This window comes from Antennarius striatus, chromosome 8 (genome assembly GCF_040054535.1).
Source record: "Antennarius striatus isolate MH-2024 chromosome 8, ASM4005453v1, whole genome shotgun sequence".
NCBI lineage: Eukaryota > Metazoa > Chordata > Actinopteri > Lophiiformes > Antennariidae > Antennarius > Antennarius striatus.
Genome location: NC_090783.1, coordinates 16633618 through 16657313, shown reverse-complemented (window position 1 = coordinate 16657313; position 23696 = coordinate 16633618). Strand labels below are relative to the sequence as shown.

Below are 23696 nucleotides of genomic sequence, written 5' to 3'. Positions count from 1 at the left end.
ATGCAGAAAAATAAGCTGAACCTACCTGTACATACGTGTTTAAATAAAAAGCATCTTTCAGGATTTCATCGACTGATCTGATTCTTTCAAGTCATCCGTGAAAAAATACCCAAACAGACAAAATTGATGCTTGTGAAGTTTATTTAAGGAAATCTATTTGGTCCCTTCAACATTAGATGGTTACAGCAAAAGCTCATGTAGTACAGCAATGTGACAGATGTGCAAAATGGTTGACCAGACAAACAAAACATGACCACAAAGCAGGAGGTTTAAAGACACTGCTGAATAAAGAGGGTGGGGGACTGTCCGACACGACAAAATGAATTAAGTCAGATTCAGTTACACAGAACCCGGTTAAGACACAAAAAACATGTTTCAGCACCTTTCTGATCACTAACCAATCTTAAGTACGTAATTCATGAACCAAAACTATGCAAAAGTGCATATTTTGACAGGTTCTCGCTGTTGTAACCAAACAAAGAGCTCTTAACAGGGAAGTTAAGTCAATCCACTGGAGTTAGTTGCCACTGCAGTTCTGACGGATAGCTAGGGTTTGCTCTAATTCACAAAAATAATAGGTTTTTACTGCTAAAGTTAAATTTAGACATTCATCGAGAGCATTTTAATAGCCTTTCTAACGCTTTTAAATCCTTAACTCTTCAGAGAAGCTTCATCAATCAGGTTTCCGGTCAGAAAAAACACCGCAGGAAAGACCAGAACCCAATCAGCCCTTTTAAAAAAAGACTTCAGGCCTTTTGTTGAACTGGCAAAGTGGAAATTATTAACTTTGACAGCTTTTCACAAGTCAAAATCAAGTCTGAGAAAGAAAACCCGTGTAATAACACTGTCTAAAGGTGGTAAACAATGAAACCAGACTGAAATGGGTAAAATCGGCTCTTACCCATTCTCTACGCCCTTCGACTTCAGCGGCACCTGGATTGTGCTGAAGTTCACAGGAAGTTTACTTTTTTTTTTGTTGGCATTTCAGCAGCCGGCGCAGTTGTGAGTACTTGAGACAGAGTGAAACCGAGAAACCAACACAGAACGTAAAACGTAAAACCTCCAGTACGCAACACCTAAGGGATGAGGAGGTGCGATGGCCAATCCTTCAGCGCCGCGGCAAATACAAACCATTGTAAAAGCCCGGCGGATTCCAGAGAGCCGCAGAGGGGCCCCTGTGTGCATGTCAGTCTGTTCAGGAGGCTTTCCAGAACCCCCCCCCCCCCTCAAGGTGATCCACTAACAGCTCCCATCCCTTCTCTCATCCCTAAAAACTCACAACCATTCACCCTGACGTTAAAAATCAAAAACTCAGGAGCGCTCACCGCTCCCCTCGAACGTAACTCAAGGCAGCGTGGACATCACCACCGACGCAGTGACAAGGTTAACGTGAAAAAAACCTTGAGCATTTACGTGGCCGCAAAGGTGAAAGCCAACCCTTCCCCTCCCTAAAATATGGTGGAAATAAAGACTGATCTTAGATAACGTCTCGATCATCTGCTCCTCCCGGGCTTACACGATGCATAAACTCATTTATGCACGCCATGCATATTTCACACCACCAACTCCAGTGTAAGCCCCACAGACAACACACAGCCAACGCAACACAAACACACTGGTGACTGGTTAAAGCAGAACAATCATCACACGCCTCGGTTCACTGCTGTCCAAGAACGCACCAGGTCGGAGTGTTTGAGGGCTTTCCTCCATTCAGACCTACGTTTGTGGCCCCCTGGAGAGACGAGCCAAAACACTACAAGAATCGAAATCCTGTTTGTGCTCAAACTGTTCAAACCCCCACTGCCTGAACAGATAAATGTTTTTTCGGTTCATCGGTGAATCACCATGAAACCCCCCCCCACACACAAAGGCCAAACTCTTCAATAGTCTACTAAACACCACGAATAATTTAAAAGCAACTGAAAATACTTCCCTTCGGCTCCTTTACGACTAACACAAACGTTGAACGGACCTCAAAGATGCTTCTTCTTTAGAAATCGCAACCCAAGACTGAAGCAACTGAGACTGGCGGGGGCGTGGCCGCTAATCTGGTCGTCATGTCTGCAGTCACCTACAGAGCAAAATGTCCAAAGGTCTGAAATGAGTTTTAAAAAACTAATGGATACCTTCAATTAACTCTGACATCGGGGACATAATAAGTACGTATACATTAAGGTATCTCAATATACTACATGAACAAAACGTCTATAAACCCTTTGGTACCTTCAACAGTGTTGGGAAATACATTTCATGGATTTTAGTTTTCATCTCCCGTTTTTTTACCCGTTATTATCCAAAACTGTACACAGTGACAACTAACTCCGTTTAAGACTCTGCGTGCCAACGTAGGCCAGTGGCTCAACAATGAAGACGCACATAGATGGAAACGCTATTTAACTTCCCTGTAGATGAAATCAAACGGGTTACAGTAGATGAATTTGGTAAATTAAAAATATTGCAGGAAATCTGCAAGAAGAAAAAGAGCATTTTGGTTGACAATCATCGCAGCGACTGTGAAACGATCTGGCAAAGTGAACAAAGATGACAAAAGACAGATTAAGAAAGCAGAAGGACACAAGTCTGGAAGAGCTCGGGTTGATATCGGTGCTCTTCTGTGGTCACATCTATCAAGTGCCTGTTCAGAGTAGCTGGTCAGCTCGTAGTTAGAGTTACACTATCTGGAGTAATATCACTTTATGTGCAAATGGGAAGAATCAGGGGCCGGCGCTGAACGAGAAGTTGGCAGCTAGCTTGATTCTGCTGCGTGCTGCTTTTCTGCTGGGACTCTCCACAGACGTGGGGGGTTTCGGGTCAGAGGGCGGCGGGGGAGGCTTAGCGGCTTCAAGGTCTTCTGTGCTGCCAGGCTCCTCCTCCGGTGGACTGGACACACTTGAAGCCCCCGCCTCACATTCACCACTCCCTGGAATGACATCAGGAGGACAGACTGAGCTCACAGCTAACTGCTAGCAGGAATCATTAAATGCTTCCATTTCTCTTCACTTGACATCTTTTTTGTGAACTAGACAGCACACAAGCCATATTTAATGAGGATCACAAATTCTGTTTCTCTTACAATACTACAAGAACAGATGTTGACCAACGTTGGCCTGGATTATGATGAAAACGCAGGAAATCCAATGCATTAAACTGACCCGTTGGAAGAGTTTTCTCCTCGAAGTGAATCAGGAGAACGGGGTCCGGGTGGAGCTGAGGGGACGGGAGGCAGGACGGTACAGGACCACACAGCAGGTCCACCGGTGACTTTGGATTCTGCAGCTCTGACTCCGCTGCAGCGTCACCGATTGGAAGGTCAAACAGCGATAGCGTATCAGACACACACCCATGACAGCAGAATTGTCCACAAAGCTGTGTCGTCATTGTAATTCAAATATTTCTTCCCCTCCAATGCAAACCAGGGTTCAAATTTCAGACCGGGGTTACCTGAACTCTGGGATCCAGACGCTGTGCTGCTCATCGGGCTTTCCATGTTGTCTCTGGTTTGGGGACTGCTTGGGGCTGAAGAGCTTCCCTTTGCTAAACAAAACACACACACACATCTGTAATTATACGCCACCCCATCTCATCGTCTCCTGATTGAATCCTAAGAGACCCCACAGCCGTCAGTAAATAATGCCCTGAACTGTTCATTTTAGATTGAAATAAGACGGACCGTCAGATTTACCTTTCATATCGTTTTTCAAAACGATAATCCTCTTGCGCCCGTGTCCTTTGATCCAGACCACCTGAGGAGATAATGGAGTAAGACATCTAAATACCAATAGCACATCTTCAAGTTCTCAAGGTGTATGTTGTGAAACCATAGAATGAAAATGATACCCACCTGTGGAATGGCACCGAGCAGCTCATCAGTGCTCTGGCATCCGTAAGAACGAGGTTCAAGGGAGCAGCCGGTAAATTTGGTGTAAGCCCCTTGGAAATCAGTCAGGAAGATCTGGTTGTAATGGTAGGTGTGGAGCAGGGATCGCACGTTACGGGCAAACTGGTAAAGCCTGGTCAGCCTCACCCACTCCCCACTGTGGCCGCTGTCGGTGTCGCAGGCTTCACAGCCATCAGCGCATTCTTCATGGTACAACTGTGGCGGAGCGAGGAAGAGCGAGACAGTTCTTCAGAGTCTGAAGGCATATTAAGAAGTTAAAATCCGACTTCCACTCACCTCCACGAGGTAGGGGAGGCTCTTGAGTAATTCGCTGAGGGAAAGGAACCCATATTCACATGGGTTGAGCGAGGCTCCGTGGACAGTCAGGTACTGTTCGCTCAGCACATACACTTTCAGGCCATTGCTAACTTGTTCATCCTCTTGGGACATGAGCAGATCCAGAAGCTGGTAGGTCAGTGAGCGCAAGGACTTCCTGTTGATCAGCTGCACTTCCCGACCGTCAGTGCCGTCCGCCACCTTGAAAAGGAGATGTTGGGATTTAAAAAAACAAACAAACAAAAAATCACCTCCACAGGAAGTACACATGAACATGGTCACCTAAATGGGAAACCTGATGAGGTTCTGCTTTGAGATTTTACTCAACTTAAGCAATAATTGCCCAATCATAAAATTGTAAGCAATGACATTTTGACCATTTGGACAAAGTACATCAAACTTTTAATATTTTTTTCATTGATTTAATCAAACAAAATAGACACACTGCGAGCTATTTGTTACCTTGACAACATGGCAGAGTTTGGTTAGCAGAGCTGGCAGGGAGCTGGCATCGTAGTCCTGCAGCCTCAGACCATAACCAAAGGTCTTGCTGTATTCCGTAAGAAGCTGGCTGACAGGAAGGCTGGAGTTCTTCTGAGCCCGGAGCAGCTTGACCAGCTGAGCCGCCAAAGCTTTGATACGCTCCACTTCTGTCAGGGTGAGCATTTTCTCCTCGCCGCACTCCAACACCTGAGCCAAAGCAGTTTAAAACAAGCAGCATTCACATGGACAGAAAGAAGGGTTTGTGGATTTCATAACCTGTTTGGTCGCAGTCACCTTAAGATGACATCACAATCATTATCATGGAAGGAATATATTATAACCAAATCTTCTGTTATGAAGTCAAATCTGTAACAATAAAGAACAAAGACCACAAGAAAATGTTTTCCTGTGCCGTCTTCCCAACTCACCACCAGTATGTCAGGGATCGCTTCGAAGAGTTCCACGAGCTTGGTGAATCCGTAGTAGCTGAGTTTGCACTGACGACCGAAGTGATGGTGATAGGTGGGGATGAACTTACTGAAGGGCATTCGGCAGTGAGGCTGGTGGCGTAAAAGATCCACCACCTCTTTTCCAAACTGCTTTGTGCGCTCAATTTCTTCTGAGGTTCGCTCTGTAGAATAAGCGGGAATCTTTCAGAATTCATTTTAGCTCAAGAAAGGAGTGCATCCCTGGGATAAGCTTCAACAAGACTTTGTGCATTCCAAAAGTAATAACAGAATATACTGTAGAAGCATAAGTAAGGATTGGGTTTTGCCAATAGTACAATATAAAAACTAAATCATAAATTTAACCATTAATATCATAACTTTCAGAAAAAAGAAAAACAAGAAAATCCCATATTTTTATCAAAATGTTACAGCCTGGTGGTCGTTCTTAAAAAAAGTTTTAGAAATAAAGACATTTTTTTTCTCTTTTGCTTTTCGGTCAATAGTTTTCTTCGCCTTTAATTCATATATTCTCCTGTGAACACTACACCAAGCTGACAGAGCCTTCTTTAAACACAAATTTTGTAAGCTTCATTTTGTCTTGGTTGCTGACATTTAGCCATGCCTCACCCACTCTAAAGAATTGTGTCCCTTGTGGTACAAATGTTCGGATTTTTGCTGGTTTTCGTTCGTCTTCTTCTGTATCTTCTTCCGTATTATCCAGTAATGTCTTTTTGTTTTCATTAACTTTTGTTTTTTATTCAGGAAAGTACTCATTGTCACTTGGGTTTTCTCCAACTTTTGCATCTTTTTCAGAGGCGTGAAGATAATGTCAGACTAACGTGTCGCTCTCACACTGAGCAGATGTCGTTTTGCTGTTTGGTCGATTTTATTCAGTCATTCATTCATTCATTGTCACAAACGCTTCATCCGTCTATCCGAGCTGGCTTAGGACGTGAGGCAGCGGAAACTTGGTGCGACACCAGTGCACCGTGAAGCCACACAGACGCAGACAAACACCCACTCACATACTATAGTCAATTTGGGGATGGACAATTAACCTGAAGTGCATGTTTTTGAAGGTGGGAAGAAGGCGGAGAACCCGGAGAGAATCCACGCAGACATGGGGAGAACATGCAAACTCTGCACAGAGCATGATGCAAACCCCGAACCGCCATGCTGTGTGGCGACAGAGTTACCCACTGAATCGCGCAGATGAGTCTCGTGACAAACTCACGCGAGAGCAAAACACAAAGGCGATTTCTATTTTCAAATTTAAGAGGAGAAATGGATAAATTGTGGATATTTTTGTTGAATGAAAGTGCATTGTTTCCAAATATATCACGGAAAAAGGTAGCATCGATTTTTTTTTTTTATTGTAAGTCTTTAAAGCTTGCGTCCCAGGGACGCACAATCATCAGACAACGTGCGTCCCTGTCAAAAAATGTGCGTCAAAGACGCAAGGACAACGCAAACAAGAACACTGATCATTCAGCTTAATGAAAACAAATTAACCTGAAATGATCCGTTTACCATCAAACTGAAGTTCGTCTTATGACGAGTTCCCAATAACTGACCTCTCTTGGGAACAGAGATGACCGTGTCCATGTCCTGATGCGAAATGGTGATGGTGGTGTCGGGGATCTCAGTCAGCAGGTCCATCAGGTCACATATGCCATAGTCGACTACCCTCCAGTCTCTGGAAAAGCACCTGATACAGAACAGGATAGAACTGATGATAGTATTTGACAACCCGTGTCTTCAGCTGCAAATGAGTACTGTACTGTAATTCAAAGACAATCCAGCAGACATGTAGAACACTGCCAAACCTAAAGGCTCTGCGACAACTACAGACTGGTGGAAATGCTGACTGACCAGTGATATGCCTGCATGAAGTCCTTGATCGTCACTTGTTTGCTAGCTTGAAACTTTAGCAGTTTCAGCAAGTCCTGGGTGAAGCGCTTCACTTGAGCTCGATGGGTCAGGGTCAGTAAACGCTTCGTACCCATCCCCAAGATCTGCAGGAAAAGAAAGACAAAAAAGGACGACAGCTACAAGTTCAAAGATAAAACGGTAAAATTGAAACATAGCAGAATAGATAAAATAAAACACATTTAGCAAGACCTGGCAATGAACGAGATTTTTCATCTTTCTAAAAGAGACCACGTCTGAAGTCTGCTTTTTAATCTGCACATTTGTGTGCATTATATGTGCTTTTAAATCTGGTTGTTTAATATTATAAACAAAAAAACACCGACAATCAGCTGTCATGCATCACACTTTACACTGATCTAAACTGGCGTTTAATTAAATTATACTGAATCATAATTTTCATCCTTTTGTCGATGTAAAAGTCCATTTTCTAAACTTTTACCCAAGGCTGTTCACTCCTGTGCCACCCTTCTAATTTAAGGTTCCATCATGTGATCCTAACAGAAGCTTACATTAATAAGAACAGATATTGATTTGCCTCTTCAAGGAACCATCATCTTATCGTGGTGGAGAGGTTTGTGTGCCCTAAGGATCCTGGGAGCTATGTTGTCGGGAGTCTTGTACTCCTGGTAGGGTCACCCAAGGCAAACAGGTCTCAGGTGAAGGGCCAGACAAAGAATGGTTCAGAAGATCCCATGACAAATCGGAAAGGGAAAAATGTGACCCTGCCCGGAGGAAGCCCGGGGCCCACGTCTGGAGCCAGGCCTGGACGGAAGGCCCGTTAGCAAGCGCCTGGTGGCCAGGTCTGCCACAGGGCCCAGCCGGGCTCAGGCAACGTGGACTCTTCCCACCCATGTGGACCCACCACCCGCAGGGCAAACCGATGGGGTCGAGTGCGCTGCCATATGGGTGACAGTGATGACAGGGGTCACGACGGACCAGACCCGGGCGGCAGAAGCTGGCTTTGGGGACGTGGAATGTCACCTCACTGGCGGGGAGCTTGTATGGAGGTGGAGCGTTACCAGTTGGATCTGGTGAGGCTTACCGCCACGCATAGCCTCGGTTCTGGATCCAAACTCCTGGATAGGGGTTGGAACTTGTTTTACTCCGGAGTTGCGTCAGGCATGAGGCGCAGGGCGGGTGTGAGGATACTCAAGCCCCTTACTGAGCGCTGCTGTGTTGGAGTTTACCCCGGTGGATGAGAGGGTCGCTTCCCTGCGCCTTAAGGCTGTGGGGGGATAAAACTCTGACTGTTATTTGTGCATACGCACCAAAATATCAGTTCAGAGTATTCGGCCTTCTTGGGGTCCTTAAATGGGGTCCTTGAAGGGATCTCTGCAGGGGACTCCATTGTTCTCCTGGGGGACTTCAATGCACACATCGGCAATGATGGAGACACTTGGAGGGGCGTGATTGGGAGGAATGGCCTCCCTGATCTGAACCCGAGCAGTGTTATGTTGTTGGACTTCTGTGCTAGTCACGGATTGTTCATAACTAACACCATGTTCGAACACAAGGATGCTCACAAGTGTACCTGGTACCAGAGCACCCTGGGTCGGAGGTCAGTGATTGATCTTGTGATCATCTGACCTTCGACCGTGTGTTTTGGACACTTGGGTGAAGAGACGGGCAGAGCTGTCAACTGATCACCACCTGGTGGTGAGTTGGGTCCGTTGGCGGAGGAAACCTTTGGATAGACCTGGTAAGCCCAAACGAGTAGAAAACTGGGAACGTCTGGAGGAGGACTCGGTCCGCGAGGCCTTCTATTCACACCTCCGAAGGACCTTCTTGTGCATCCCTGTCGAGGCTGGGGACATTGAACCTGAATTGTTGATGTTCAAAGCTTCCACTGCTGAAGTAGCACCTGAGAGCTGTGGTCTCAAGGTCTTGGATGCCTCAAGGGGCGGTAACCCTCGAACACCGTGGTGGACCCCAGTGGTCAGGGAAGGGCAGGGTACCGACAGGCCAAAAGGACTGCAGCCTCCGCTGTGATGGAGGCAAAACAGAGGGTGTGGGAGGATTTCGGAGAGGCCATTGAGAAGGACTATCGGACAGCACCAAAGTTGTTCTGGAGGACTGTCCGACACCTCAGGGGGGGGAAATGGGGGGCCATCCAAGCTATTGACTTCGACTGAGGAGGTTGTCGGTCGGTGGAAGGAACACTTTGAGGAACTCCTGAATCCAACTACCCCAACTGACCCATCCTCTGTTGCAGAGGCAGAGCTGGAGGATGATGGGGGATCCGAGTCAACCTCTCGGGATGAAGTCACTGAGGTAGTTAAACAACTTCATGGTGGCAAAGTGTCTCCCTTAGACATAGGGTGAGAAACACTGCGGTTCGCGAGGGGCTCACAGTAGAGCCGCTGCTCCTTCGCGTGGAAAGGAGTCAGTTGAGGTGGTTTGGGCATCTGGTGCGGATGCCTCCGGGACGCCTCCCTAGGGAGGTGTTTCTGGCACGTGCAGCTGGGAGGAGACCTCGGGGCAGACCCAGGACCAGGTGGAGGGATTATATCTCACCACTGGCCTGGGAACGCCTTGGGATCCCCCAGTCAGAGCTGGTGGATGTGGCCGGGGAAAGGGAAGTTTGGGGCTCCCTGTTGAAGCTGCTGCCCCCGTGACTCGACTACGGATAAGCGGTGGAAGATGGATGGATGGAGATATTGATTTGGGAAAAATATTTCTATGTATACTTTAGAATGTTTCCTTTGAGGGCGAACGTCCTAATAAAAGACAAGTAAATTTTCGGCTCAACACCTGATGGGGTATTTCAGAATGCGGGGAAGGGGTGTGGTATTTCATGTTGTCAAAAGCATTAGCAGAAGCTGTTAAAACACTTCCGCGCACAATAAAACATTTAGTTTATTCACCCACTATGCAGTGTTTTTATAATTTTCCGTTATATTACACACTGTCAGCATAATTTTGATGACTATATTTGCAATGTGAAATTTTCTAATATTTAGTATAGTATAGTAAATGGTCTGAGTGACTCATTATCCTTGGTACCTGGAGGACATGTGGGACGGCCTCCAGAAGCTCCAACAGCTTGGAGTAGCCGTAGTCAGAGACGCGGCACTGCTTGGCAAAGTGATGGTGGTAGGAGGGTATGAACTTGCTCATGGGCATGATACAAGAAGGCTGACTCTTCAGCAGGTCAATGATCTCCCGGCTGAACTGGATGAGCTGTGGGTTGCCAATTGGACTCTTACAGCGCTGCAGCCATGGCTCTGCAAGAAAAACACATATCTTGAAATCTCGATCTGCTTGATTAAGAATAGTCCAAAGCATTAGAAAAGCAGCTTTTGAATGTTCATACCGGAGCTATGCGGCGGGGGTTTGTTGTGGATCCACTTGATGATTTTGAAGCCGTTCTGAGCTGTGACTATTGTGATGCTGGGAATGCAGGTAATGAGGTGTTCCAGAGGAACACCACCCTCCAGTGTCTCAGTGCCCAGCTGCAGGGGGCTGAATTTTGCTGCATAGCAGTCTGGAAAACTAAATAAAAAACAGAAAATTATTGATGTTTTTGTAAAAATATCAAAGAAGGTAATCCAAAGCTCTGATTTTCACCTCATTAACGGAAGAGTACCCTCATGTGACTGTAGCAGGCTGTGAACTTCAGACGATAAAGTGCTCAGAGACATCACGACAAATGGTATTCTATAGGACTCGGGGTCAAAGTCAGCCTCACTTAAAAAAAAACACACAAAAAAAAAAGTTGAATGGAAACAATCAGGAATAAAATGTGCATTTCAAGAAAAATTCAACTCACCAGAAGTCCTGTTGCGTGTAGTGCTGTCTGCAGACAGGCTCATGGTATTCCAACTCCTCAAAAACCACAGGGCTGCCACTGGTTGAGGAAGAGCTCTCCTGGGACTGGGAAGATCCCAGTGGGCTTTGACGGATTTGGCTGCTGGGCAAGAGACACACAAGTCTTGAGCCCCCCTGTTCGCGCACTGCCACCACCTCTGGTAGTTTGTACAGATCCCCAACCACAATCTTACGGGAATACCTGCAGCGAGAGAAGAGCAATTAGCAAACCATTTCGTAAATCCTACACTTTGAATACTAAATTTGAATAAAGTGGATCATGTTTGAAAACCATAACTGGGGCCAAAGCCGCTTACTTTTTCTCATAGATTTCTATGAATTTGAAGAGAGGAAGGCAATTGGCAGGTGCATCCTGAAGAATGCCGATGATCTCAGTGCTGTGAAACAACACAAAAAAACCCCAACCTTATCACCACGGTCCAAGAAATCACATATTTGTACAGTAGAAGCTACAATATCTTAACAATTCCCTCAAGAATGTTTGACTTTACCTGAGCAAGGAAACAGATTTATTGTTGCCACCGGTGACCAGAGACAACTGGATGCGTTTGCCTCCAATCTTGTAGCGGTGCAGGCCACTGACAGCGCTTATGGCCTGACGCAAGAACAACATCTTAATTGTGGCCTTCAGCTGATAGTCTGTGTGGGGGCTGAGTTCCACAGCTTTAACCTGGACAGGATAGGTGACAACCACAGGATGATTTGAACCAGAGGTGAAACCAAATTTCAAGAGGAAAGCCTGCCGCTTGCCATTTATTTGCTGTGCCGCCTGCACAGCAAACAAACATCAATCGATCATCACTTGAGTCTGTCTTACCCGACCATAACGGGAAAATGTGTCATGCAGCATCTGCTGCAGATCTTTGCGGGACATTCTGTAGTCCAGGTTAGCCACCTGGACATCCGCGCCATCTGAAAAGGGCTCAGAAGGAGCTTCTGGACATGGACTACGAGAGGCAGTCAGGAGGGGTGAGGATCGGCTGGAGAGGCAGGGGGATGCACTCCTATCGATGGAAAGGTTAAGGACCAATTTAAAAGGATTAAAATAGGAGACTATCATAGATCTCACAGAGTTGGTGCTGAATAAAAAACAAAGTAAAAAGAGACCAGGTACCAAGACCAGGAACACATTTTATTACATGTTCAAACAAGCTAGCAGATAAAAAAAAAAACCATCCTCTGTACCTGAGACATCCTCAGAAGAAACTCACCCTTGAAGGAGTTTTCCCACTTTCCTCCTAAGTTCTACTAAAATCTAACTCCCACCATAAAAAGGACAGACGAAGTATCTTCCAGCTAGAAAATGCTACTGACTTAAAAAATAGGCATTTCTAAATGTACATGTTATATAAACTAAAAGGAGGTTGAAAGATGGGAGATGCTCTCAATTGATTTCTTCATAATTACCAAAGTTGACTACATTACCTGGATGACCAGGAGCCCTGGGACATGATGAGGGGACTAAAGCTCTTGTGCAGATTTAGCTTGCTGAAGGCGGATGGGGTGCTGATCTGGAACTCTCCTGAAGTCGGATCACTTTGTTCTGCAGGGGATTCAGTCCGACTGCGAGGATTGGAGTCTTCTCTCCTGTTTGGCAAGTCAAAAAATACATGAAATACGCAAAAAACAACAACATCCACCAAGATTTTCTGAGTGCTTTCGTATGCGCTACTGTTGACCAGTGTTGGTCATGTGGGCTGGCTATATTTAATACAGAATTCTGTCCAACAAAAATAAGTTGTTGCTTCTTTGACTTAAAAATAACAGATGGTATCACACCAGCAGCCCATGAGCAGAGTTTCATGTGCAGAGCCAAACCCCATAGGTCTAACTCTGTACCTCTTCTTGTAGATCGATTCTCCTGTGAGGCCTGGTTTGGACAGCTGCTCCACCACCACTGGTGTCTCGCCATTACTATGGGGGGAAGAAGCAGCAGCACGGCTTTTCTCCAGGTGGTGGGGAACCGTTCGGGGCTTGCCCTCCAAACTATTCGTCTCCTGGATCAGACAGAGGCAACAGATGCTGAAACTGGAAAATCTAACTTGAGGGAAAGAACTGATGCTGTGAGACTTAAAGTAGGGATGGAGAATTTTAAGTAAATGAGCTGTCTCTGGTCAAGGCGGATGACCGCCCAAAAGAGTCTGGGTCCTGCCCGGAGTTTCTTCCTCATCGAGGAAGTTTTTCCCCACCACTGTCGCTTATGCTTGCTCTGGAGGTTTCAGTTGGGTTTCTCTGTCTGTTAAAGCACTTTGAAATGTCTGTTGCCATGATTAAGCACTATATAAATAAAACTTGATTGATTAATGACAATTAACCATAGCGGAAAATACCAGTTGAATGATGGAATTTATTTGGTCGACATAACTCAAATTGTTTTGTGAACTATTGTAATTTGTAGAATATACAGCTCTGTCACTCTGGATGAAGAGTTGACAATTAAAATGCACATTCCTAGTTTTTGTCTTCTATATAGGGTCAGTTTTCTCCAGTGGTCCACACTCGTCTGTTTTCTTACAATAAAGATGCACAACACAAGTCACCTTAGACACAGCAGCCACCAAAAGGCAGCACAAATTCAGCCACAAAACAGGAGCACAGGTCGGGCATGAACATTACAGAGACAGCACATCAGCACTGATGTACTGACAATCCCAGCCAGAAACAAAAAAGCACAAAATATACAGACCAATTCATGCATAAAATATGATGAATGACCAATGAACATGCAGGACAATGAGCACATGATGCACAGGCCACAATTACTGCATGCTACATGTTGGCATGAGCAGACAAATGAAGCTTAGCAAGCGGTTAGTTAAAGCAGCAGACAGAAGGACACTGGGGGGGAAAGAAGATACAATGCAGCCCAGACAAGGATAAAGGGCAACGGATGTTAGGGGGAAGCAGGCACTGACGAGTCTGCTGACCTGATGGGGCTTGGCTGCAGCACCACCGGGAGGCCCACTGCACCCCCTCCTGGGGCTGTAAGGCCTTTCAGGCACTGGGCCTGTGGTGTGGCACGGGCGGGTTGCTCGCCGTGGCCTCCTGGGGGACCTGGGCTTCTCCAGGGGCAGAAAAGAGAAGGAAGACATAGACGGGGGAGGGGCGAACATTGAATCCTGGCTTTGGCAGGTGTGGGGCACAGTCTGAGCCGAGTGATGGGGCTGAGACTGAAGCTCGAGCTCAGGGCTTGCATCGTCTCGAGGCCACGGGGAGAAGGAAAGGCTGATTCTGTGGCCACACACATCCTCATTTTCCATTCGCTTGCGGGCGCGTGAAGCCGCCTCAGGGCTGCCAAAACGCAGGACCGCTGCGCCTTGGGACACGCCCACCACCTTGCCACCACAGTTGTCTGACAGACGGCGGAGCCTGAGCTTCACAGCGTTCCGAAGGCTCTTGTCACAGTTGACAGGGAGGTTGTGCACATAGAGGTTGAAACTGGGCTGAAGCAGGGGAGGAAGAGACAGCGGGCCTGCCTGGTTTGTATGATTTACACTTACAGATAGCAGTAGTCTTCCTTTTAGGCGAAAAAAAAAATTCCTGAGAGTGGTAAAGATTAGGAAAACACTTTCCACCTCTTAGTCCACAATAAAATTAAATTCTTCTGATATTTTTCCCAGCATCTACTCACCCTTTAAACACAGTACTAAGTAGCTTTTGTGAGGCCTACCTGTGCTTTGACAAACATGCGTGGCGGCAGATCAGCCGTGATCTCCTGAAAGGCCACGTGGCAGTGCGCGTGCTGCAGCAGGGCTGAAGACGTATGGTTGCCATGGACCAGGATCACCTGGAAACCGTGGCGATGGCGGAGGTCACTCAGCTCACTTGCAAAGTTCACATCCGCTGTCAACAATGAGAAGACAACACTTCTTACCACAAAGTACTTCACGATTGACTTTAGTGGTCGATTTTGGCGACAACTCACAGGATACTAGCACAACAGTCGCGGGTGCGGTGTGAGTCTCAGCAAAGCGCCGGAGGCTCTGGCGTAGCTTGTCATCAGCAGCATTCTTGGCTGTGGCATTGATGTGGGCAACGGTCACCTGATGGAAGCACAACAGGTATGAAATAAAATAAAATGCAAGCATGAATTAAAGCTATGAAATAAAATACAAGCACCAAATCCTCCTACCCGCCAAAGTTACGGTCTCACATTGTAGAAAATTTAAAGACAAGCACGAAATACTCAGCCACATTTAACTGAGGAAAAAAGTTCAAGTTTTCCATGTTGAATTAAGATCTAAAATTAATTGTAAATGAGTTGGTACCTGGCAATTGTTTAGCTCTTGGATGACAGATTTACTCTCTTTGCTGATGTCGCAGACACAGATGAACTCCGCCTCGCGGTGGCCCTGAAAGAAACGGCTGCGGATACGTTGGACCACAGCTCCGGCAGAGCGTCCACTGGGCACACTGCAGTTCTCAATGTCCCAGAAGACACCCACTGGAGCGATGTTCTCTGGGCCACCGTTCTCTGGAGAACCTGGGGCGACATTAAACATTACACGCACACTTAATTTAAACACATTGTCCATCTTGAAAATAATCAAGTTTCTTAGTTGCTGAGGTTAGTTTTGGATGAAAAGAATTTTAAATCCAGATACCATAACAGTCTGACAAAATTATACAAAAGAGTATTTATGAAGGTATTGAAATCTGCATTGTGGAGTTCACTGACCATATTTCTGACCAAGTTTGCCAAGGCTGGTTGGTGGCACGAGCACCATAGATTCAGAGGAGGTGCCACAGCCGTTACAAATGGGGATAGGGAGGGGAGCAGTCTGGGGTGCAGGAACATTGGGCCACACCTTGTCTGACTCGGACGGCAGTCCATTCATGGGCTACAGATAAGAGAGATAATTAAAATCAAAGAAAAACAAATCAGAAGATATGACCACATGTATTTCATACAAATAAAGCTAGTTTTAGTTAACATCAGTGCTGTGATCCACCTACAGAAACTAAAGTTGCTGCCATATTTTTTGAGTGTGAAAATTATGTTTCTCTCAAATAAAAAATGATCTTACATGATGAAAACCTTAGTAAATGATAAGACAGCGTACAACTAAATGTGTCTGAACATTACCCACAGTGATCTTCATTCACAAATAAACTCCACCAACCTTCAACAGACAATCCTGGCAGTAGTGTGCCCACTTCACACAAACCATGCGTTCTACATTTCGGTGCATAGGATAAGAGCAGAAGTGTGTCGTGGTGGTTGTGGTGGCGGCTTGGTGATCACCGAGCGTGCTTCTCTGGGGTCTTCTGGCTGATGGGCAGCAGTCCAGACCACAAGTGTAACCAGAAGAGGCCAAGCAAGAATCATGCAAGGGAGTGGGTAGGTAGGAAACACACGATAGAGAGGAAGCTGAGGAGGTAAACAGGCTGGGCTGGCTGCACGGAAGAGGTGCAGATGGGTAGGTGTGAAGGCCCGAGCAGCAGGAGAGGTAGGGCTGTGTTGAAAGAGGCTGAGAGGTAGCAACAGATGATAGCTTCTGAGGTTTGTAAGCAAGACTAAACAAAGGATTCAGATGGTTTCCTTTTTTCCCACTGTTTAGGTGATCATTAAATCCATGAAAAGAAGAAACTAAAGTGCCAGACCTGTCAAGACTGCTGCTGCTGGGGGGCGCTCCCAGAGAGCTTGAAGTCATATAGACAGTACTGGCAACGCTGTTACTGCTACCAACAGCACCTCCACCATGTAACAGCCCATAGCCATCTGTCCTACAGTAGTCACACTGAGTGCAAACGCTTACTTTGGGGCTATCCCCCTCATGCTGCTGCTGTGATGGCTGTTGCTGGTGGGACTCTTGTGTTAGCTGAGGAGGGGGCAAGCAGGGAGGAGGCAAGGGGAGAGGGGCAAGAGAGAAGGGCTGGGAGGATTGGGAAGCAGAAGTATGGTGCAGAGGGGGAGGAGGGACATCTTTCAATTCCAGCACAGCTGGTCTGTTGTCCATGTAATTTTTCTGGAATACAGAAAGACCATCAGATTAGTTTATATGGTGGGTCTGCTGTCTGGAAACGTTGCGTGGGCATACACCTGTGTGTTGCCAAAGTGCAGTCATGTATGGACTGAAACAGGTGAGGTACCCACTTCTTTATCTGTGTGATGAAGAGAAGTTGCTTCATTGGTGGAGAAGCAGTCTTTGAGTGTCCATAGCCGGGTTGAGGGCTCTGTTTTGTGGTCGCTGAGCCATGGATAGGGTCTAGAGTTGTGTATAGATCTCTCATTTCCCAATTCCATTCTACAACCCACAAAAGTCTTTCACAATGCTCCCATCTCTTTTCTCTCTCATGCTTTCCTGTGGAAAGAAAAGCGAACGTTCACGGTTCACACTGTTTATGTTCAGTAGCGCCATGTTGGCTACAAGCTAGCTCAGGCTTTAGCTTCTCCATAATAAATAAACGGTACACGCGCTGGGACAGGTTCGGTAAACTACCCCGATGTTTTTGTGGCACATAGCCCCTGAACGCTTTCGTCTTTAAGGTAAACTAGAAAAAAGATAAATCACTCAAAATACCTTGTGGAGCCACCTAACGAGGTCTTGTCAATCACATCTTCGTCACAGGACATCTGCCCCTGCTCGCGTACTTCAAAACCCACACCTTTTTGTAATCTAGTTTGCCAGAAAATTAGCACAACTGTCGTAAAATGCATTGTCGTAAATTGTATCGTCGTCACCGTCTTCTTCTTCGGTTTCCTCTTCGATTTCTTCTTCGCCGTCAAACTGCCCCTCGCAACCACCCACCCCGTCTAATACACAGTGACAGGTTTTTGTTTTTTAGTTATTCAGTATACCTGAACGATTAATATATAATAATTTATGTAATTTACTTCTTTATAATTTACGTATTTATTTTATTATTTCTTTAATCTTGTGATTGAAATGGTTAAAATAACAATCCTGTTTCTAAAACAGAGACAGTCTATCAAAATACCACTTAGATGTGACTTCTATAATCTTGGAAGTGAGAAAGAACAAAGATTTTTTTAACATTAGTATGTTTGATATAGAAATATTTTTTGTTCTTTCTGTAATTTAAGGCACTAACCAATGAAAAAAAAATCTCCTTTGACAAAACATATTTAAAATTGATGGCTGAACAGATTCTCTGGTTGACCAACTAAACATAGTATTTGATGCTGAGGAGTTTGCTGGATACCTAATGGTGAAAATCAATTTTTATTCTTTAATTTGATATTTTCCCAGAAAAAAACCCATGCATTCGAGTTCGTAAATAGTACTGTTTAGATCTTCTCAAATTATGTAAAAGTAGCTTCCACACCGAGTCTGAATGCGTTTCTTGAGTGATTCCGCCAACAGCAAAACTGACGAGGGTAAAACCACGACCTCTTTGGTGAAGGTAATAATAATTCAGTAATACGATGACAGCGTAATTTGAATTCTACCACAGAATAAACCGACTGTATCAAAGAAAATAAACTTAGTGTAGTTAATAATTTCATGGGAATTTTTTTTTTTTTTTTTTTTAATGAAACACTGTAATATTACTGGCCGGAGTCGCTGCTCCTCTGGTGTTTTGTCATGTGAAGGTAAATACTGAGCGGCAGATGGAGAAAGCGCGCCACTCAGCGACCACCCGGCAGATGGTGTCTCCCGGCTGCCGTGATGTGTGGAGTGTTTGCGGGACGTCAGGTTCAACTGTCGGAGCAGTGAATGGAGATGGGAGAACAATAACGAGCCCGTATTTTATCCTTATTTCTGCTTTGAGGGGGATTTATTTATTTTTATCTCATTTAAAGTCTCAATTTTAAATTAGACAAGACCGGCTTTCTGCTCCCGTCAGTCATGGCGATTGCTCACCTAGCCACCGAGTACGTTTTTTCCGACTTTTTATTGAAGGATCCCACAGATTCCAAATACAAAGGGGTGCGTCTGGAGCTGGCGGTGGACAAAATTGTCACCGTGGTCGCGGTGGGGCTGCCTTTGTTTCTCATCTCGCTCGCCTTTGCTCAAGAGGTGTCAGTGGGTGAGTTGGTGATGGAATAAATCTTTATTGTCTTGAATTCCTTCATGTGGAATTCTAACTGGGGCAGATTCTGGAGGGGGTTTTCTTAGGGTTGTGTCAGTTAACCATACTTATAAGCAGTGGTTGAAAACAGTTTAATATAAATATGTATGTGAGTTCAATTCCACGAGTAATCTGAAGGAGAGCGGTGAACACGGAGAAGGTGTGGCGCATCCGGAGTTATGCGCATCTCACGCCCAGATATTAAGGCAGGAATGCTGCTGCTGCTGCTGATGATGATGAAAATGATGATGATGATGATGGAGATGATGTAGATGTCGGTCATGGAGATGATAGTGAACTTTAGGTACGCAGGCACGGACAGCTTCAAATACCGACAGACGCCTTTACTGTGCGCTCCTGGCTCCTGTGAACAGGTTCAGTCCACAGCAGTTCAACAAATCTAATCCTTTTAGGCCATCATGTCTGTTTACACTTAAACTATCACAATTTGATGAGGACGGTTTGGGGATATGACATAGAGGGATTCATCAAATTTAGGAGCATGTATGGGTGAATTCTTATTTGGTTATAGTTTATTTTTACTTTACATTGTGACATAGAGTTTGTCTAAGAGTTATTCATAAACTACATAATGGATTAATGTGAAATTGGGGGAAAGGGTGGGGCCATGCGGAGGAAATCATCTTAAAGTTAATCCAGATAAAGGAGTGGAACCTTTGTTTACCATCGTGTGAGGGGTTTCCGTGTTTGACTGATGAATCCTTTTTCTATTGAAGCAAATGTGTTACAGTCCTTAATGTTTTGAGGTTCTAAGTGATTTCCACGAATAATCTCCAAAACCGTGGTTGTATCAGATTTTAATGCGTGTGAAAAATGTATGAATGTGTGATAAAAATTAAAGACTTAATATCTTTACACACACTCCTTTAGTAAAATATGTTCTGTAACATTTCATTACTGATCTACAGTATAACTGTGAGTGTGAGGAGTCAGTCGATATAATAAACCGTCATGGCAAAGGAGATGATGCTCAATGTGCAGAGTCACATTTCAATTCAACTTTTCAGTTCCAGACCTTAATGGAGCAAAATAATGTTTGATCGACTCATTCCATCTCAACACATCCAGTTTAAAATACATGTGTATTTATATGTATTTTATGCTATTGAGAGTTAGAACAGATGAAAACATACTTTGTCTAACTGGTGACTGATGCTCTAAAAATGATACGACTGTCTGCTGACTATGTAGGTCATCTGTGAATCGTATACGCCAGACTGAACTCTCCATTGTACACCATCATAATTATTGACAGAAAGTATGCTGAAAACATCCCAACAGCAAATTAGATCATGAGTGCCGAGGAGGACCAGTTGAGTGACTAAACTGCCTGCCAGCTTTGACTGCTTCTATACTTTCTTCACCTATCCAGGTACCCAGATCAGCTGCTTTGCTCCCAGTAACTTCTCCATAAAACAGGCTACATACATGGAATCATTCTGTTGGGCAGCAGTGCAACAACAAGCTGACGGCTCACCGCTTTGGCTGCACAAGGTACACACAACATCCTGACATAGCTGATAGTGTTGGGATTAGAATGATTTTAAACCATATTATTATTATTATTATTATTATTATTATTATTATTATTATTATTATTATTATTATTATTATTATTATTATTATTATTATTATTATTATTAAGCCATTACTGGTTTTATATAACTAGGGTATAGATGTTTAATGATTATCTGGATCATACTCTGATCCATTTTTCACATGGTTTAAAATGTGTTTAAATTTAGAATTGTTTGTATTTCTCCAATGTGGGACTAATAGGGGAACATCTTATCTTGTTGTATCCTTTCTTATCTTATCTTATCTTATCTTATCTTATCTTATCTTATCTTATCTTATCTTATCTTATCTTATCTTATCTTATCTTATCTTATCTTATCTTATCTTATCTTATCTTATCTTATTCGAATGTCATATTAATTCCTCTAAAATGAAGCTGTTTTTTTTCTCTTTCTTTCTGCCCCCAGTTCTTCCCATACATTCTCCTTTCAGTGGCGATCCTCTTATACATCCCAGCCTTGTTGTGGCGCTTCACCGCCGCACCACACCTCTCCTCTGACCTCAGCTTCATCATGGAGGAGCTGGACCGATTTTATAACCGAGCCATTAGACTGGCTAAGAATCTGGCATCCTTAGACTGCAAAGATGCATCCGAGGACGTCCAGAGGTAATTACCTTACACCCAATCTGTCCACTAATGTCCCTTACACAGTTTCATCAATAATCATTTATTTTTTCATGCTGTTTGAGTGTGCTGTTGTCCCACTGAAAGATCTGCAGATCACTTTGTTCCTGTTTCATCATAAATGCATCACAGGTTTCTGTATGTTGTTGGTCTTTTTGTGCAACAGTGCTTTGGATCTGACTGAAGGCTGCTTCAAATACCCTTTGGTGGAGCAGTATTTGAAGACTAAGCGCTTCACTCGCTGCCTTGTGGTCAAGTACCTCACATGTCGCATCCTAACTCTGCTGATCCTCCTGCTGGCCTGCCTCTACCTTGGCTACTACATCCGTTTGGCCTCGTTCACCGATGAGTTCTCCTGTGACCTCCGCACAGGGCTGCTGAAGAATGACTCCTTGCTGCCCTCAGCCGTCCAGTGTAAGCTGGTGGCGGTGGGTGTCTTTGGTTTGCTCAGCTACATCAACTTGGGGGCATATGTACTTCTTGCTCCATTGGTGGTGTATGCAATTATTGGACCGGCTCGCCAGAACTCCAGCTTCCTCCGTCCTTTTGAGATGCTGCCGGGGTTTGGTGCTCTGGGCATGGTCACACCCGTCTACAATGATTTGAGCATCTATCTGTTGTTTCTGCGGGAGAACCTGAGCCAACTCAAATCGTTCAAGTGTCTGCAGGTGGGTCTCATCACGGGTAACAAAGGTCCAGAGTTGTAGCTGCTGAACTACATCTGTTCTTGCTTTTACTTTGATTCCATAATAACATGTCTTATTTGCAGGTACTTGAGTTGTTGCAAGAATGTGCGGATGAAGGGTTTGATGCTACGTGCCTATTACGAACTCTGGGTCAGGTGAAAACTGATGTGTTAGATAGCAAAAAGATGTGCGCTCGCAAAAACACTGAAAAAACTACTAAAGCTGAAGAGTGAGTCCTCCGAGGTAAGGAGGAACTTCTAACCCTCCAATGGAGGCTGTATATCTTTAATGAAATGAACCGATTAAACTTGAATGTAATTTATTTCCCTTTAGATCTGCTGCCTTGTTGCTGAATGACTGACCTGATGAGAGGAAGCCCTGCTGTAGCGGAAAGAACGTCACTGACAAAAAAAATCTACATTCCTTTTTCTGACTTTCTTTTGTGGTATTTACTCTCAAAACCATTGGAGGCCTTGACCTGTTCACACAGTCTGTATTATTAAACTATTAGAAGGCCTTTAAATCTAACAAATTTGAATCATGAGAGGACATTGTCTTAAGTCAGAGACAGTTTGCTGAATTTTGTTTTATTCTGTGATATATTTTTATTCTTTCATGTTGATATTCTCAAGAAATCGGTCATTTTCCTTGGACTGACTAATTTTTAATGCATTTAAAGCTGAGATGTCATGATAAAACATAATGTCCTTGTAGGCACAAAATACACATTATATGATAAGTACTATAAGTATTACAAAAACTGCTATACTGGCTATACCAATCTGGACTGTAAAATATGACTGTGTCTAACAAGTGTGTGCGCATGTCGGAATGAAAATGAACTAGAACCAAGGCAGTCACAGACTACAACATCCAGCGACACCCCTGAATTCAAAATTTTACCCTGACCTACTTGCATACGTAGATCAAAGATTGTGCTTTGACATACTTACAATAAATCAAAGCACTAGCTTTGATCTAAAGTCTTACTCACACTGGCCTTCTCCCTCATCTTTCTATCTCATCCGGTTCCAGAGTGTGCAAAAGTTAAAATTTGACCTTGACCTAGTTTTCTCAAAGTCAAGATCTTCATCTCATTTTCATCCCCTTTGCCGCCCGAGTAATGTGCTTTCTATTTCACCTTTCTATCTCCAACGGTTGCGAAGACATTTGATGGACGAACTAACTGACGGACGAACGAACATACGAACACTGACAATTACAATATACTGTATAATCGCTTTGAAACGGGATGTAACAACTCCATTTTAAATAAACTAAACTAGTGAACTGATGACAAGGTTGAACTTTACACGTGGAAGATGGATGATTGTTCTTTGGGGGATTGAAATATAAATATCAGTAATTGCTATTGATAGATATTTTCGATAGAAGTTAAAAACATTTTCTACAATGTGCCCAGTAGAAACAAGGCAGTCTGAAATCAGACAGGCTTTTATTTTCTTTCATTTTAAGAAAATATTGGAACATCTGTGATTTGACGCAGTGCACTGCCATAATAAATATGATAAGCAGTTGGAGTTTATTTTCAGGGTTGTGGACTCGTCTTTGTTTCTATGGTGTCTATCGGATCGCATAGTGTTTCCATAATGTTACAATAAATCTAGAGCAATATGATCGATATTTCATTCACTACGTGTAACTTCCACAGTCCAGGATTTTGGGGGTTATCCCACTCCCTCCTTGGCAGAAAGGGGAACTTGATTTTTGAGTGTCGTGCAATTTGGGGGCGTCGCCTTCAGAGGCCCAATGACGATTGTGATTCGATAATACTTTCTGACGTCACATCTGTTGTCCAATGGCATTCCAGAACTGAATCTTCG

General features: G+C 44.4%; 2 protein-coding genes across 3 annotated transcripts; one reads left to right on the top strand and one right to left on the bottom strand.

The window, feature by feature from the left end:
- Positions 1–123: 123 nt before the first annotated feature.
- LOC137600170 (meiosis regulator and mRNA stability factor 1) lies at positions 124–17540 on the bottom strand. Of its 2 annotated transcripts, none has more exons than XM_068321621.1 (27): positions 17430–17540; positions 17003–17210; positions 16029–16874; positions 15584–15746; positions 15174–15388; positions 14831–14948; positions 14576–14748; positions 13833–14348; positions 12745–12902; positions 12331–12492; positions 11723–11909; positions 11397–11575; positions 11202–11282; positions 10847–11086; positions 10645–10764; positions 10391–10569; positions 10081–10301; positions 7018–7160; positions 6720–6853; positions 5125–5327; positions 4676–4903; positions 4175–4414; positions 3842–4093; positions 3683–3743; positions 3442–3534; positions 3153–3287; positions 124–2920 (listed from the first exon to the last, which is right to left on the bottom strand). In XM_068321621.1, exons 2-27 carry the CDS (start codon positions 17150–17152, stop codon positions 2715–2717), a joined length of 5403 nt encoding a protein of 1800 aa, XP_068177722.1. In that variant the 5' UTR covers positions 17153–17210; positions 17430–17540; the 3' UTR covers positions 124–2714. The 2 variants fall into 2 exon arrangements, with proteins under 2 accessions (XP_068177722.1, XP_068177723.1); XM_068321622.1 differs by having other exon boundaries at positions 13833–13964.
- An 801-nt stretch (positions 17541–18341) lies between these two features.
- LOC137600370 (pannexin-1-like) lies at positions 18342–23406 on the top strand. Its single transcript, XM_068321959.1, has 6 exons — positions 18342–18900; positions 20336–20457; positions 20949–21148; positions 21333–21834; positions 21936–22095; positions 22186–23406. The coding sequence occupies exons 1-5, from the start codon at positions 18720–18722 to the stop codon at positions 22083–22085; spliced, it is 1155 nt and encodes a 384-aa protein (XP_068178060.1). The 5' UTR covers positions 18342–18719; the 3' UTR covers positions 22086–22095; positions 22186–23406.
- Positions 23407–23696: the final 290 nt, after the last annotated feature.